The following is a 15,439-nucleotide window of genomic DNA, read 5'->3' as shown; positions in this document are numbered from 1 at the left end:
TTTTTTTCTATATATTTTTAGTTGTCCGATTAATTTCTTTCTATTTTTAGTAGAGACGGGGTCTCGCTCTTGCTGAGGCTGGTTTCGAACTCCTCAGCTCGAACAATCCGCCCGCCTTGGCCTCCCAGAGTGCTAGGATTACAGACGTGAGCCACCACGCCCTGCCCACAGATGTTATTTTATGTGGTGTTTTTAACGATTCTGGGAGGTAGCTCCCATTACTGTCCTCCATTTATGGATGCAGAAAAGGGCTTCCTTACACAGCTAGAAAGTGGCCAAGCTGGGATGAGAATCCAGACCTAGCTGATTTCACAGTTTGTGTTCTTTCCACTAGAGAGATGGTTTAGGGTCTTGACTAAGCACACGCATGCATGAGCCACTGCCTGGTTCCGATCCTGGCTCTTCTGTTTACTTGCTGTGTAATGTCGGGCAAATCGCTCAGCGCCCCTGTGCCTCGGGTTCCTCACCTGTTAAATGGGATGATGATAGGGCTTACTCGTAGGGTGGGTGTGAAGATTGAACTAGTGTCTGGTACCCAGGAAGTGTTCAGTAAGCATAGTCCGTTATCACTGTGGAGAAACTTCCTAACGATGAGAGAGCTGGTACTTTTGGGCAAGCATTTGAAGACGGTTGAATAATTAACTGTAACAGCTTCAGTGGCAGTGGGCATTTACTGATCTCTTCCCTGGACCGGGCTGTATGTTGTCTCTTGACATATAGCAGGGGTAAGAAAAGTTATAAAAAGATCCCTGGACCTTGCCTCAGAAATTCTGAGTCAGTTATCTGGAGCAGGGCCTGGATATCTGGTTTTTTAAAAGACTTTTTTACTTTGAAGTAATTTTAAACTTACAGAAGAGGTGCAAGAATAATATGAAGAACTCCCATATAACCTTCACCCAGATAGAGCAGTTATTGAAATTTTGCTACATTGGCTTCATCTGTCTCTCTACGTATACACATTATTTTCTTTTGAACCATTTGAAAGTAGCACACATTATGCCTGTTTACCATGAATACTTCAGCATGTATTTCCCAAGACCAAGGGCATTTTCTTATATATCCACAGTACTGTAATCAAAATTAGGAAATTTAACATTGATAACATTAGTATTAGTACTGTTATCTGATACAGTTCATAGCTAACACAGTTTGTAATATGTAGTTCATTTTACCCTGTGTTAATCAAGTTCTTTGTATCAATTTCCCCTGATCTAGGATCTAGTCCAGGATCATATATTACATTTATTTAATAGTTTTTATTGTCTCTTTAGTTTCCTTTAACCCAGAGCAATTCCTCATTTGTTTCTCTATTTTTTAGAATCTCCCTCAGTTTTGGATTATTTGGTTCCTTGTGATTAGATTCAGGTTGTGGCCGGGCGTGGTGGCTCACGCCAGTAATCCTAGCACTCTGGGAGGCCGAGGCGGGCGGATTGTTTGAGCTCAGGAGTTCGAGACCCCATCTCTACTAAAAAAATAGAAAGAAATTAGCTGGACAACTAAAAAAAAAAAATATATATATATATAAAAAAATTAGCCAGGCATGGTGGCACATACCTGTAGTCCCAGCTACTCGGGAGGCTGAGACAGGAGAATCGCTTGAGCCCAGGAGTTTGACGTTGCTGTGAGCTAGGCTGACGCCATGGCACTCTAGCCCAGGCAACAGAGTGAGACTCTGTCTCAAAACAAAACAAAACAAAAGATTCAGGTTGTGCATTTTTGGCAGGAATATGACAGGGAATGGTCATTGTTAGTGTGTCCATAGCAGGAGACACATGATGTCAGGAATTATTAACTCTGATCACATGGTGAATGTTTCTACACTGTAAATTATCATTTTATTCTTCCATCATAGTAACTTGAGGGGAGATACATTGAGACTGTGTGAATATCTTGTTTCTTATCGAACTTTCACCCACTGCTTTAAAATCCGTTGATGGGTCTTGCCTTAATCCGTTTATCACTACAATGGTTGCAAAGCTGATTTTCTTTCTTTTTTTTTTTTTTTGAGGTAGGATCTTGCTCTGTTGCCTGGGCTAGAGTGCAGTGGTGTTATCATAGTTCATTGCAACCTCAAACTCTTGGGCTCAAGCAATCCTCCTGCCTCAGCCTTCTGAGTAGCTGAGACATTAGGTATGCACCACCATGGTCAGCTAATTTTTAAAAAATTTTTGTAAAGATGGGGTCTTGCTATTACCCAGGCTGGTCTTGGACTCCTGGGCTCAGGTGATCCTCCTGCCTTGACCTCCTGAGTAGCTGGGACTACAGGCATGCACCACTGTGTCCAGCCCCCATCATTTTTGAGTGCTTCCTTACTTTATGATACAGCAGGATGTTTATGTTACAGCAGGATGTTCAATTCATCTTATAGTTTCCTGCCCTGGCCCTAGAATCAGCCTTTTCTCCAGGGAGTCCTTCAGAAACTCAGATCTGGGTGCAGGATGTAGTCATGGCTTCTGGGTACATCCATGTTTAAAAAAAAAACAACTCCCTAAGGAAGTCTGTCACCTCTCAGGTAAAGAAACATTGATTTACGTCCTGCCATTTGTCCTCATATAGCTGCTGTGTACCTATAAAGTGGGTACTCTGATCCTCCTTTTATAGATGAGGAAACTGCATCCCTGGAAAAGTTAAGTAGCCTGCCCTACATCAGCAGCTAGGAAGAGAACAAAGCAGGAACCTGTTTCCACCTCAGCAAGGGCCCCTGAAAAGGGGACTGAAATGTACCTGGGGTGGCTCGGCCAGGCTCTTTTCTCCCATGTTCTCTAGACCCTTCCAGTGTGTTTGAAGAGATTCCCAGGCTCTGCATCCCCAGGGCTTCGGTCCTTCCCTGTGGGCGGGTGAGGCAGGGCCTGCCCACTCACTGAAGCCCCTGTGTCTGCAGCTTGATCCAGCTGGAGGCCTTCCTGAGCCGCCTGTGCTGCACCTGCGAAGCGGCCTACCGTGTGCTGCACTGGGAGAACCCCGTCGTGTCCTCACAGTGAGTGGCCCCTTACCTCTCGCTGCTGCCCTGTAGGAATTTGCAGCTTGAACTTGAGCACAGCCAGCTTCCTGAGAGGGCCTTCGCCCCCCCTACTCCAGGGGAAGAGCACCTCCTGGGCTCTTGTGTGCAGATCTGCACACAGGCTGTGGACTCTAGTGCACTGCCTTTGTTTAGGTACTTTCCTTTATGTGTGGTAAAAATATTGTAATCATAGAAAAATAACTTACCATGTAATCCACCACCAGGAACTAGCAGCTGATCTCATGTTTGGCTTGCCTTTTAGAGTTTGTCATATGCATATACTTTATAGCTATATAGCTTCATAGTGTATGTTAGATTTTTCTTTTTTTTCGCCCCTTATTGTTATGTCATAAATGGTTTTCTTTGTTGCTGCACAGCCTTTGGAATTATTTTTAAGACCAGATTAATGTAGATGGCGAATATATTATAATTTATAGACCCATTCTGTTATATAGTCAATTTCTACTTTTCATTGCTACCCGTGTGGTGAACATTTTCGTAGATTTAGCTTTAATCTTTTGAAAATGTTTTCTTAGAATAAATTCAAGGATGAAACTACTGCATCAAATGGAATGAATGTTTTTGAGGCTCTTGTGCATGAATAATGATAACTAATATTTACTGAGTCTTCCCCTGTGTCCAGCACTGTGCCCGTCTCTCCCTGTGTATTCCCTCACTCTTCGTGGTCACTGTTAGGTAGGCGCTGCTCAGACCCACTTCATGTATGAGGGAAGCAACGCCCAGGGAACCAAGAGACTTCTCAGGATGAGAAGAGGCAGAGCTGGATTCCAGTGCCAGTCTGTCTTATTCTAGACTGCAGAGTCTGTCCCCTGGGGAGTAATGGCGGTTGAACCAGTTTATGTATCCCCAGCCTCAGACACTGCTGCAGCCTCACCATGTCACTCTCAGCAACCAGAAACTTGTGGGTAGTTCCCAGTCTTTCCTGGTCACTACTTTCCACTGGTTTGATTAGCAGTGATTAGCATGTCTGGCTGGTTTGTTAAGTGTGCCCAGAGCTATTTCTTACCTGGACCTCGGGTATGTGGGTGTGCTCCAAACCTGTTTCTTTTGGATGTTGTGAGTTCCTAATCTTGTGGTTCCTCTCTGTCATCCAGGTTCTATGGGGCTCTCCTGGGCACAGTTTGCATGCTGTATCTGCTGCCACTCTGCTGGGTCCTTGCCCTTTTAAACAGCACGCTCTTTCTGGGGAATGTGGAGTTTTTCCGAGGTAAGCCCTGAGGAGGCTGACGGAGGTGGGGCCCAGGCTGGCTCTGGGGGTGAGATTAGGCTCCCCAGCTCCTCTGTCTCTGCATCTGTTTGCTGTGCCTTCTATGAGGGGGCCACACCACAGTGGGGTCCTCCCTCCGAGGCTGTCTTATGCGTTCTGCATCTCTGAGTTGTTAGATAAAGCTGATGTCTCATCAGGGGGCGCTGTTACGGTAGTGGTCCCCACTCCCTTCCCAAGGTGAATGCATCACTGCTTATATGATAGGACCTGGGAGATCAGGTAGGGATGTTTTCCTAAAGCTGATGCCTGTCCCCCAGGCTGCAGCCACCGGGGGTTGCTGCCACATCTCTGTGTGATCCCAGAGTACCCTTCTGTCTTTTGGCTTCTAAAGTACTGAGGCAGTGTGGCGAGACTCTGAGTCACAGAGGCCTGGGCCCGTGCGTATGTGTGGGTGATTGCTGTATTTGTTTTCTTCCTGTGGTAGGGTGATTAATACAGAAGTCATAATTTGTGGAGCACTTACTACATTTATTTTCGCTGGCAATGGGGGACAGGTGGTGGTATCTGTTTTGTTTATGAGGCTTAGGTAAGGTGACTTGCTCAGAGTTAGGAGGGTGACTCTTTCCTGCAGCAGAAGCTGGGGTGCTGGAGGAAGAGGCCAGCCAGCCGTGAAAGTGGGTGCCCTTAAAGTGCCACTCATAGCGTCTCTTCTGCCTCCCACCCCATTCTCCTTGCCCTGGTAGTGGTGTCTGAGTACAGGGCATCTCTGCAGCGGCGCCGGAACCCCAAGCAGGAGGAGGATGCCTTCGAGAGCCCACTGCCGCCGGATGGTGCGGGGAAGGGTGTTGTGCTGGACAGCACGCCTGCCCTCACGCCCACGGAGGTGAGTGCCCCCAACCTCAGGGCAGAGCCTGCTGTGGGCAGGTGGTGGGCCCCCTGGGACCAGCTTGTTCATACCTGGCTCCTGGGCTGGCCTGTCGTAGTTTCTGCTTCATCCCAGGCCTGGTCCCCTCTGAAGTGCTTAATAACAATAATTGTAATAAAAATAGCCGCTCGGTGCTTATGGAATGCTTACTCTGTGTCAGATGCTGTTCCAAGTACTTTCTTGATATTAACACCATGGACTGTAGGTTATTTCCGAGAGCGCGATTCTTCCCATTTGCAGAAGGGAAGGCTGAGGCGCAGAGTGGCTGGCCAAGGTCTCACGGCTAGTGGGTGGTGGGGATGGGTCTCAGGCCCCCCGCCCTAGTGTTCTAGAGCCCGTGCCTTTAACCACTGGCCACCACAGGTCCAGTCATGGTCTTGTTCCCCTCCCTGTCCTTGCAGCATTGGAGGTTGCTCTCTTTCCCGTGACTTCCTTCTTTCTTGCAGTCATGCCACCTCCTGGTGTTTTGGGAAGCCTGGATGCTGGCTCAGGGAGGCGGCCCTCTGCCCGGGCTGCTATCTTTCTCCTTCCATCATAGAGTCTCTCTTCCCAGGACCTCACGCCAGGCAGCGTGGAGGAGGCCGAAGAGGCTGAGCCAGATGAGGAGTTTAAAGATGCGATTGAGGTGGGTGGCCCTTCCCCAGCACCCTCTGTTGACCAGCTCAGAAGCTGGGTGGTCTTAGAGCTATGTTTTTTTTAAATTTGTTTCATTAATATTTGCTTATTCTCTTACATCCAAGTGGGAAGCCAAAGCTTGCTCTGAGCTGAACTCACAGGTTGAAAGGATGCCACTGAACCCTCCCCTGTCCTGTTTCTGGGCCAGCCATCTGTCCTGGGTGCCCAGGGCAGGACTGGCTATGGTAGCCTTTCGGAAATGCCTTGTTGAGGGAATTGGATGATTTCTTGCCTTTGCTGGAAAGCAGGGGCTTGGTGACTTTGGTGTAGGCAAGGCAGATTTGGAGGAGGTCACTGCTCTGGTCTCTGCTCTTCTGCAGAATGAGTTCTGGAAGATGTCCCTTTGTGGGGCTGGGAGGGGATGTTGGAGAAAGTGGTTGCATGGCCAAGTGCTAGGTCGGGGGAAGTTAAATGTTAGCCTTGTTGATTTTAGGACAGGGATACAAACTGTTAGCAGGAGTGTTTTATTTGGCATACAAAGTTTCAAAATAATTTTTTGAGCCAGTGTTTAGACATGGGGAGAGATTTTAGTTAGAACTCTAGATTTCCAGTTTCTCTGGTATCCCTGAGTCTACAGCAGTCAGTGTAGCTGAGGGGCAACTGTCCCCTTTAGACAGGTCACTTGCTGTGGTTACACGTGGTCCCCAACACCACCTGTCATCCCCGTCACTGAGGCCAAATGGCGGTTGCCATTAACATTTGCATTATTATTTTTCTTAAAGTAGGAAATAGTTTTTCTTTGTTTACATCTCTTTGTAAAACAGGAAATTGAGATGTAAGAAAGGAGAGTCTTATGGATTTTCAGCAGGCTTGTGATTGACACCTCGCCCGCTTCACTCCCACGTCAGCCTAGGCCGTGCAGGCATTTGAATTTTCAGCTGCTGAAAGGTTGCGCCAAGATTCTGACACGTGACTGTAGACTGTGAACCTTGGTGAGGGAGGGTTTGTATCCCAGGGGCTTTCAAGCATTTTTTTCATGACCACAGTAAGGAACACATTTTGCATCTTGACCCAGTTCACACTTATTATCTATAAAATATGTAAAACTTAAGTACACAAAAGTTTCCTGAAAATATATAGTAAGGGTTATTTTCTTTCCTACTCTGTTCTGTTTTATTCAAATAATGACCCACTAAATTAATTTCACCCAGTTTGAAAAGCAGGAGTCCCCACCTTTCTCCAAGTTTAGTCACTGGGATCTTCTTATGGGGGGCATCTGTTCACATCACGCTGTGGGCAGTATGCAGAGCTCAGAGCAGCACCCCTGTGTTTCCTTCTGCCTGGAGGCCCCTCCCAGCAGCTTCTTTCTTCTTGCTATCTCTCTCTCTCTTTTCTCTCCTTCTCCCCTGCACCTCGGGAGGCAGGAGACCCACTTGGTGGTGCTGGTGAGTAGCAGCGGTGCTGAGGTGGGCAGGGGCTGGGTGGGGGGCGGCTGAGCCAGCTGTGGCCACACCTCGTGGGGTCTGCTGTGCCAGGTGCCTCCGCACGCAGGTCCTGGAGCCTTGCCAAGAGCTGGGCGGGACTGGACGGAGCTGTTCCCACAGGAGGATGAGGAGGGTGCCCCGTGCCCTGCAGAGGACGAGCTGGCCCTGCAAGACAACGGGTTCCTGAGCAAGAATGAGGTGCTGCGCAGCAAGGTGTCTCGGCTCACGGAGCGGCTTCGCAAGCGTTACCCCACCAACAACTTTGGTACGGCCAGGGAAGAGGGATGGGGCTGGGTGGAGAGAGGGAGCAGTGGCTGGGAGGGGCTGAAGGGGCGGTGGGGGGACCCCGGCCACAGGGGTGGTCTTAGAACTGTGGGTGCTGACTCGTAACAAGAGTGGGTTGTAGAATTATATCCACGGGACCCAGGGAAATTAGCACATGCGCAGCAGGTCTGTTGAAGGACTGAGTGTGGGTTCTTTCTTTTCCCTCTGCCTTGTTAAACGTCAGCTTGCAGGAAGACAAGGACCTTAGTTTGGGAAACACCAGCCCAGGACTATAGGGAGCTATAATCCTGAGGCTGACAGAACCTCAGAAGTGCAGCTAAATGGCTAAGAATGGAGTGAAGTCTCAGTGCCTGGTGCAAATCCTAGCTCAACTGGGTGTCCTTAAGCAAGTTATGCCACAGCCCCGTGCCTCAGTTTCCCCTTCTGTAAAGGGTGGATGATAGTTCTTTCTTTGTAGGGTGTTACCGGTCTCAAACGCTACAGTGGTTACGAAGGGCTAGCACGGTGCCTGGCTGGCTCATAGTGCTTAGTAAGTGGGTGCAGTTAATATGGGAGACCCTGGCCCACGCTGTGGGTTCCTAGGAGCCTGTCTTGGTCTTCCTGATCCAGCGGGAAGCAAGTTGAAGTAAACAGTATCATCTTCTGGGCACAGTAGAGCCCTGAGGTCACATCTCCCCAGCTAAGTTTGTAGATTGGCCACTCCTTTGTACTGGGGTTAGTGGGGTGGTCCAGGAAGGCAGCTTCGGAGAAGGGGGGACTTGACTATTAGCACAGCTCGGAAACCTGGCTCGGATTAGGAGCGCTGGGAGCAGAGCCAGAGGAGATGATGGTGGAAACCCAGCATAGCTGGTGACCCGGGGCCACCACGGTCCTGAGGAAGGGCCTTGCTTCTGCCGCTGTCAGCTGACAGGAGCAGGGTAGCTGGCAGTACCATCTGTTCTGGTGTGGAGTGAGTTCTGGGGTCTGTGTCCTGGGAGAAGCCCCTGGGTTTATCTTGAGGAATTTGACCCAGGGCCTCCAGGGGCTTACCTTCCTGCCCCTGCAGCAAGCAGGGCAGTTGTTTCTTCAGGATTAGAGGTCTGGCTATTTCCTTCACTGTGGGACTGTCCCCTGTCATTCACGATCCCTTTCTTTTATTATGCAGATCACTGACTTCCATAGGGCACTCTGTGTTAGCGCACTTCCACATACGTGTTCTCATTTCCTCCTCGTGGGAGATGGGACAGGAGCAGGCAATTCTTAAGGACTTGGAGCAGGTTCCAGAAGTCCCTAGTAACACTCCACAAGAAGTATTACTCTTGGTCCAGAAAATAATTTGTTCATATATATGACATTTAAGTTTAAGGCACTTAGATGTTCCCATTTCACAGATGAGTAACCTGAGGTAAAGAGAGTGATTTGCCTAAAGACTTGAGCCAGTAAATACTAGAGCTGTGGCTCAAATCCAGGCCCTCTGCTTTGGCTCCTGTGTTCTTTCTACTTCATCCTCTTCCCTCTCCAACTTTCCTTTGCCCTGATGTCTGAAGTCCCTTGTTTCATGTGTGTCCTGTTTCTGTATTTGGTATTTGGCTTAGATAATCCCTGCCAGGCTTTTTGGGCTCCCTCGAGGATGGCAAGGGCAGAAAACGCTTGTTTTTCTAAGCTTCTCCCGGCTCCTCGCCCTTCAGGATTGCTGTTCTCCGTTCCCTGAGAGTCCTCGGGCTCTGTGCTGTGAGGGCAGGTGCAGCAGCTGCTCTTGTGGCCTCTGCTCCCGGTCTGGGTCCCACAAGCCAGGCCGAGGTGAGCTGCTTTGGAGGCTTAGTCTGTTCACTGCTCTAACAAAATACACTAAACTGGGTGGCTTTTGAACAACAGGAATCTATTTCCTGCAGTTCTGGAGGCTGGAAGTCCGAGATCAGGGTGTCAGCATGTTTGGGTTCTGGTGAGGGCTCACTTCCTTGTTTATAGATGGTGTCTTCTTGCTGTGTCCCCCCATGGTGGAGGGGACAAGGAAATTCTCTGGGGCCTCTTTTATAAGGGCATGAATCCCATTCATGAGGGCACTGCCCGCATGACCTAATCACTTCCCAAAGGCCCCACCTCCTAATACCATCACGTAGGTGTTAGAATTCACCACAGGAATTTGGGGGGGCCGTAGCAGGGGCTATTCCATTCTGGATGCCAGTGGACTGTGGGGTTGGGGGGCATGGGAAGAGTGAGGACGGGCTGTACAGGAGCTTCTCTGAGGCCTCCAAGTGGGAGAGTCCTGGTGGGGAGGCCCCGTGGGGACTTAGCGCCCTCACTGTCTCCATGGCATCACTGTGTGGTGAGTCAGGCTGGGTGAGTCGAGACCGTTGCTGAGATCGGGGGCAGAAAGGGCTGGTGGGTGTTGGAAGAATCCATTGCCCGGCTGAGCTGGTGTCAGCTCCCACAGCCCTCCCTGGCCCCGGGTCTGTGTGTGGGTGCACTGCTGCTTCACCAGACCGCGTGGCTGCCCTCGGGTACTTGGCCCCGGCACTCCATCCGGTTAGAGGAATCCCTAGACGCGGGCCAGAGTATGAGTCTTTGAGCAGCTCCTTTCACCTATCTATTCCTCTGCCCCCGCCTTGCTAAGGAGAGGCCGCGCAGGCTGCTTCCCCAGATTCTTAGTGTGGGGACAGAGTCTGGGCAGCCAGTGTCCAGTTTGGCACCAGCAGCAGCAAGGGCTATGCGCCTCTCTCTCCTTTCCTCTGCCTGGGCCACTAGCTGCCTGATAGCAACGGGCATTTACCTCAAGCACCTTGGCCTCAGGTTTCTCCTGGCTCTAGCTGGGGTCTTTCTTTCCTTGAACCCAGGGAGTCTCCTTTAGCAAGAGCTGCCGGTGATTTGGGCTGGGCAGAGGAGGAGACCACATGTAGCTGTCAGTAAAGCTTTGGGGCCTTTGTGTGAAGGTGAGGCCTGGTGCTCCATGCCTGGCCAGACAGGTGACCTGGGAGGCACAGCAGTTGCTCTGGCCAGATCACAGCAGGCCTTTGGGCTTCATGTCCCAGAAACCTCCTCCTTCCTCATCTTTCATCTCTCCTTACACCCTCTTGCCTCCTCCCAGCCATTTTCTAAGCTGCAGTTGCCCCCCTGCCATGGTCTGAAGTTTTGTCATCTTGTCGTCTCTGGTAGTGCAGGGAAGATCTCCCTCGGCTGTGTTCCCCCAAGCCACCCAGCGCGCACGGTGCCAGAGCATGCGCCCTTTGTGTCCTTTTGGAATGTGCCTGGTTCTTCTGAGCTTCCCTCCTGGAATCTTCAGAGGACAGAAAGCAGGAGTTTTGGTTTTTAGGAGCATATCTGTCTTTACTCTGTGGGTGGGGTATTTGCAAGGACACTTTGGAAGGGGTCGAGACGTTAGGTTTCTTTTGAGGATGCCTATGGTCAGGCCCCGCTGGCTTAGCTGGGTTTCCGGGCGTGGATTCTGCTGTATGTTCTTCCACTCCTGCTGAATCTGCAGGTGGGCCGCTCTGCCCCGGAGGCGGGGGGCGGTGCGGGGACTGGCGGCTGTGATTCCAGGCCCTCAGTCTCTCCTCCTTAGTTTGAGTCCCTCCTCCTGGTTGAGAATCTGGATGTTGCTCCCTTGCTCACTGTGCCTAGCCAGGGAGTCTTGCTGGTGTCCTGAGTGTCCCCACTTAGAAGAGTCACGAGCAGGTGAGGGTTGAGAGGCCTAGGCTGGGACAAGGCTGAGCTGCCACCTCTGTTTCTTAGGGAACTGTACGGGCTGCTCTGCCACCTTCTCAGTGCTGAAGAAGAGGGTAAGTGTCTTTGAGGGTGTGTTTGCTGGGGACAGTGTGCTTGTGACCATTGGCTTGTGGGGGAGTTGAGGGGAGTCATTGATGAAGTGTGACTCCTTGGGTGACACTGGGCCTGGTGTCCGTGGTTTGCTAAAGTGAGTGTGTCCTCCGCTGCCCTTATGCCCACGCCTTCACCTGCCTTCCCGTGGGTGTTCCATTTGCTCTCACTCCTGCTGTACTCGGGCGGCTCCTTAGTCCCAGTTTCCTTGGGTGGGATCAGTTGGTGAAAGGAGGGAGGTGCGGAGGGCTCCAGGTGCCTGGGGGTGGGGGACACATCTGACTTTGGCTCTTGTCTGCAGCGGAGTTGCAGTAACTGTGGAAATAGCTTCTGCTCTCGGTGCTGCTCCTTCAAGGTGCCCAAGTCCTCCATGGGGGCCACAGGTGAGTGGGGCAGGCGTTGGTGGCAGGGTGGTGGGAGGGTTTGGATGGGTCCCCCCCAGGGGATGCCCCATCATAGGGGAGGAATGAGGGCATCAGCGAGAGGTCAAGGGACCTTGGGATTGTGGTCCGAGGCCTGCGGTGACATTTTCTCCACCTGCTTCAACAAACCAAACCCGGAAACATTTGATACATGCAAAAGGACAGATACGATGTACCTGTGAATTACGAAGTGTGAAAACTAAATGCCTGTGACCATTTCACTAAAGTTAAAAAACAAGTGCATCAGCAATACCACCGAGGCTTCCCAGTGCCGCTCCTGCCTTCCCAGAGGAAACCAGCATCCTGAATTTGAATCTTTTTTTCATTACCTTATTAACACTTCTAACAAAAAAATCTTCTTTTCCTTTTATAAAAGCTGTATATATTCATCTTAAATAAAACAAAAAATACAGATAAACAAGAGGAAGAAAAATATTTGTGCTCCCTCCCAGAGAGGATGGCTGGGTGTGGACCCTGCCCGTTTGCCAGCATGTTTGCTGGGTAAATGCACATGTGTGTTCTTGAAAAACGTGATCGCATTTCACCTACTGTTTTGTGTTATAACATTAAACCAAATTTTTTTCCCTTCTGATATGCAAGTAACACATGCTAATTAACTAGAAAATTTGGAAATGACTGTACAGAAGAAGGAGGAAGAGAGGAACAATCCTGTAATCTCCCCACCCAAAGATAACTGCCGTTAAACATTTTGGGAAATTTCCCTCTGGTATTTTGGTGCCAAAATTATGTGTAATACATAGTACACCTGGGAGAGGCCTGCTATTGGTGTTGTCACCCCCAGAGTCCCTTGTTCCCTTGGAAAGAGGAGTCTCTGCAGGCAGATTAGTGAGCTGGGTCAGGGAGGGCATAGGCTGAGTGGTGGGTGGTCTGTGTCAGGCTCTGGGAGGGTGGCTCTAGTAGCTGGGGCATTCACCGAGTTCTTCCTTCTTTTCAGCCCCCGAAGCCCAGAGAGAGACTGTGTTTGTGTGCGCCTCGTGTAACCAGACCTTGAGCAAGTGAGAAGAGAGGCCAGTGTCCAACTGGGCACCAGACCCTGGGGCCAGCAGTAGACCCCCCACTCTCCCCAGCCCTGGCCCCCTGTGGTGTGTGCTGGGCAAATGTGGCCTGAATGCTAGGTAGGCTTCCCCTTCCTTCCCTCACTGCCTCCAGCTGGGTTCTGGAGCTGTTCCCCACTCCTGCGGGTGGCCGACAATGGCTGCTGTCCAACCCTGAGGGGAGAGGAGCCCCTGGAGGGCTTGGGGTGTGGACCCTGCTCTGCCCTGGGCCAAGTGAGTGGACTCAGGGCTGCGCAGGGAGTATCCACTAGAGGGCAGCAGCGAGCTAGGCCAGATCAGCTGGGCTCTGATGATCAGGGCCAGCGTGGCCACCCTTGGGAATTCTAGGATACCTGAGGTTGGGAAAAGAGTTCTTCCCTTTCAGGGTATTGGACCAGGCCCCAACTCTTCTGCTTGAATGTTCCTTCATGTACCAGGATCATTTCCCCATCAGAGGGCGTGGCCAGGGCTAACCAGACCAGGAGTGCTTCCAGAAACAGGGTTGGTGTTCCCAAGTTCCCCCTGAGGAGAATGTGTACAGAAGGGCTGGCCGAGTCCTTCAGTGTTGAGTGGAGCAAAGCATGGAGAAACCCCAACAGCTCGAAGGGCCTTAGCCCCCCACCTTGCAGAGACCTTAACTTGCAGATCTCAGCCCGCATGATGCCTTGGTGTCCCCAGCTCCACTGGAGCAGCTGCAGGGTACTCAGGTCACTCCTGCTCCTCCTGCCCAGAGTCTGGGCAGCCCTTCCCCGGCCAGCATTCTGTCTCCCTTCCCCTGCCCCTCGTCCAGGGAGCCTGAGGCCTGGCGAGCAGAGCAGAGGTCCTGAAGCCCTGGACCCTTGGGGGCCTGGGAAGTGTCAGGTCTTGATGGGCTGGGTTCTGGATCCCAGAGCTGTTCCCTGGAGCTCAGTGAGGGCATAAGGCCACTTGGGGTCCCATCCACTCTCCAACAATTTCATGTTCACTTCTGGATTCTTAGGGGCTCTCGGTGTCTCTCCCTAAGCCATGAGCTGGCTCAGGCACCCCTCTCTGCCCTGGAGCTGCCCTGCCTTTTGAAGTATTTATTTATTTATTGCACGGTTCCTGGGAACACGTAGCACAGGGAATGGGATGAAAGGAATGGGGGCCTCTCTCACTGAGGGTCTGGGGTCATGGGCTGCCTGGAGCCCACAACCAGAGGTGGCTGAGACGTTTCTATACCCGAGGAGTAGGGACCCGAGGAGGCAGGTTGGGGAGACAAGGAACCCATGCCAGGCCAGCTTTCTCGCCAGGCCAAGCAGTTTAGCTTGGGCTCGGCAGCCAGGGACTCACCCTAGGCCCGTGGAGGTGGCAGTCCCTGGGGAACCAGGTGGGCCTTGGTCTACCCCCTTTGTCCTGTTACGAGATGAGAGTTAAGTATCCTGTGCTTTATTTACACTGGAGAGGAGCTAAAATGATCTCTGTGTATATGGAGGATTGTCAATAAAAAGGCCTCAAGCTGCTTATGTTTTTGTCTTGTCCTTGCGCTGACGTTCTCCCTGAGCCTGGAGGACCGGATCTCTCCGGCACGGCCCAGTTTGCAGGCCTGGGCTCTGTGCCTGCACGACCCCGGCTGAGGGGCAGGCCTTTGGGGCACCCTCGAGGGCAGGGGCGTGGGAGCTGCAGTCTGGTCTGGCGGGAGCTGGGGCCCGAGAGGAGGAAAGCTGTGCCTTGCACGCCGGAGAGGCTCAGCACATGCTTGTGGGATTGACTTGAGGCCCATCTTGTGACCAAATTGTGAGGACCTAGGGCTGGGGGTTGGGGTGGGACCACAGCTTGCTAACCACTAAGCAATGCCGCTTTAGGATGGAAAGATTTTAACTAATCCCTCTGAGAAAGCCAAAAAGGTTCAGCCCTGGGGGTGGGGGGAGGCCGAGAGCCAGCAGGAAAGGGGATTGGCCACGAGGTGGCAAGTGCAAGCCGTGCAAGCCGTGCCCTCCACGCTGGGCGGGTGGGGCGGTTGCTGGGTGCTGGGCTCGGTGGAAAGTGCTCTGCGCGTGTTATTTGTTGTTCACCTTATTGCTTACCGTGACTCTGTGAGGTGTAGGCGCTGTTCTCCCCAAAGCAGGAGCAGAGAGGCACAGCGCAGTAGAGGGTGGTGCCTGCTGTGGGCCAGCTCTGCGCTTGGCCCACTTTTCCCTCTGCTGGAGCGGGGCTGGCTGAGTCGGCCCGTGTCTCCATGCTGCTCTCCTTGCTGTGCAGTGGGTGATGGTGATGCCCCCCTGTGGGGCTGCTGTGGGGATGGAAAGAGAGTCCACGTGAGGCCGGAGCACTCGCTACACGCGACCTCATTACCGTCATTCTGACAACCTCTGGGGGAGACAACAAACAGCTCCGCCCTGGGTGGGTTAGAACAGTGGTTTGTTTTTTTAAACCAGAGAATAATTTTAGGTTATTATTCAGAGACGAATATCAGGGGGAGGCATGAGTGTAGTCTGAAAAAGCAGAGTCAGTATCATTTTATTTTTGGAAAATGAAAACAATGCCTAATGTTGGCAAAATCCTGACTGTAACAGGCGTAACTTGCAGCCGTGGGCTACAGAGACATGAGAAAAGCGGTTTCCATCCTCAGGGGTCAGGTTTCCATCCTCAGGGGTCAGCGGCCTCAGAGCAG

At 51.5% G+C, this 15,439-nt stretch overlaps 1 protein-coding gene across 5 annotated transcripts in view; it reads left to right on the top strand.

Annotated features, from left to right (window-relative positions):
* Positions 1–14,280, top strand: part of ZFYVE27 (zinc finger, FYVE domain containing 27) — a 21,259-nt gene extending 6,979 nt beyond the window's left edge. The window contains exons 5-13 of one of the 5 annotated variants that reach the window (XM_012654512.1): positions 2,882–2,977; positions 4,117–4,229; positions 4,973–5,112; positions 5,708–5,779; positions 7,194–7,214; positions 7,374–7,518; positions 11,247–11,293; positions 11,632–11,713; positions 12,708–14,280. In XM_012654512.1, coding sequence (XP_012509966.1) covers positions 2,882–2,977; positions 4,117–4,229; positions 4,973–5,112; positions 5,708–5,779; positions 7,194–7,214; positions 7,374–7,518; positions 11,247–11,293; positions 11,632–11,713; positions 12,708–12,772 — 781 coding nt within the window. In that variant the 3' untranslated portion in view covers positions 12,773–14,280. Of the gene's footprint in view, positions 1–2,881; positions 2,978–4,116; positions 4,230–4,972; positions 5,113–5,692; positions 5,780–7,193; positions 7,215–7,373; positions 7,519–11,246; positions 11,294–11,631; positions 11,714–11,912; positions 12,106–12,707 lie in introns of those variants that run through there. The other 4 variants (XM_012654510.1, XM_012654511.1, XM_012654514.1 and 1 more) reach the window with 4 other exon arrangements.
* Positions 14,281–15,439: the final 1,159 nt, after the last annotated feature.

This window comes from Propithecus coquereli, unplaced genomic scaffold (assembly GCF_000956105.1).
Source record: "Propithecus coquereli isolate 6110/MARCELLA unplaced genomic scaffold, Pcoq_1.0 Scaffold440, whole genome shotgun sequence".
NCBI lineage: Eukaryota > Metazoa > Chordata > Mammalia > Primates > Indriidae > Propithecus > Propithecus coquereli.
The sequence above is the reverse complement of the archived record's forward strand: the minus strand, read 5'-3'. Positions and strand labels throughout refer to the sequence as shown.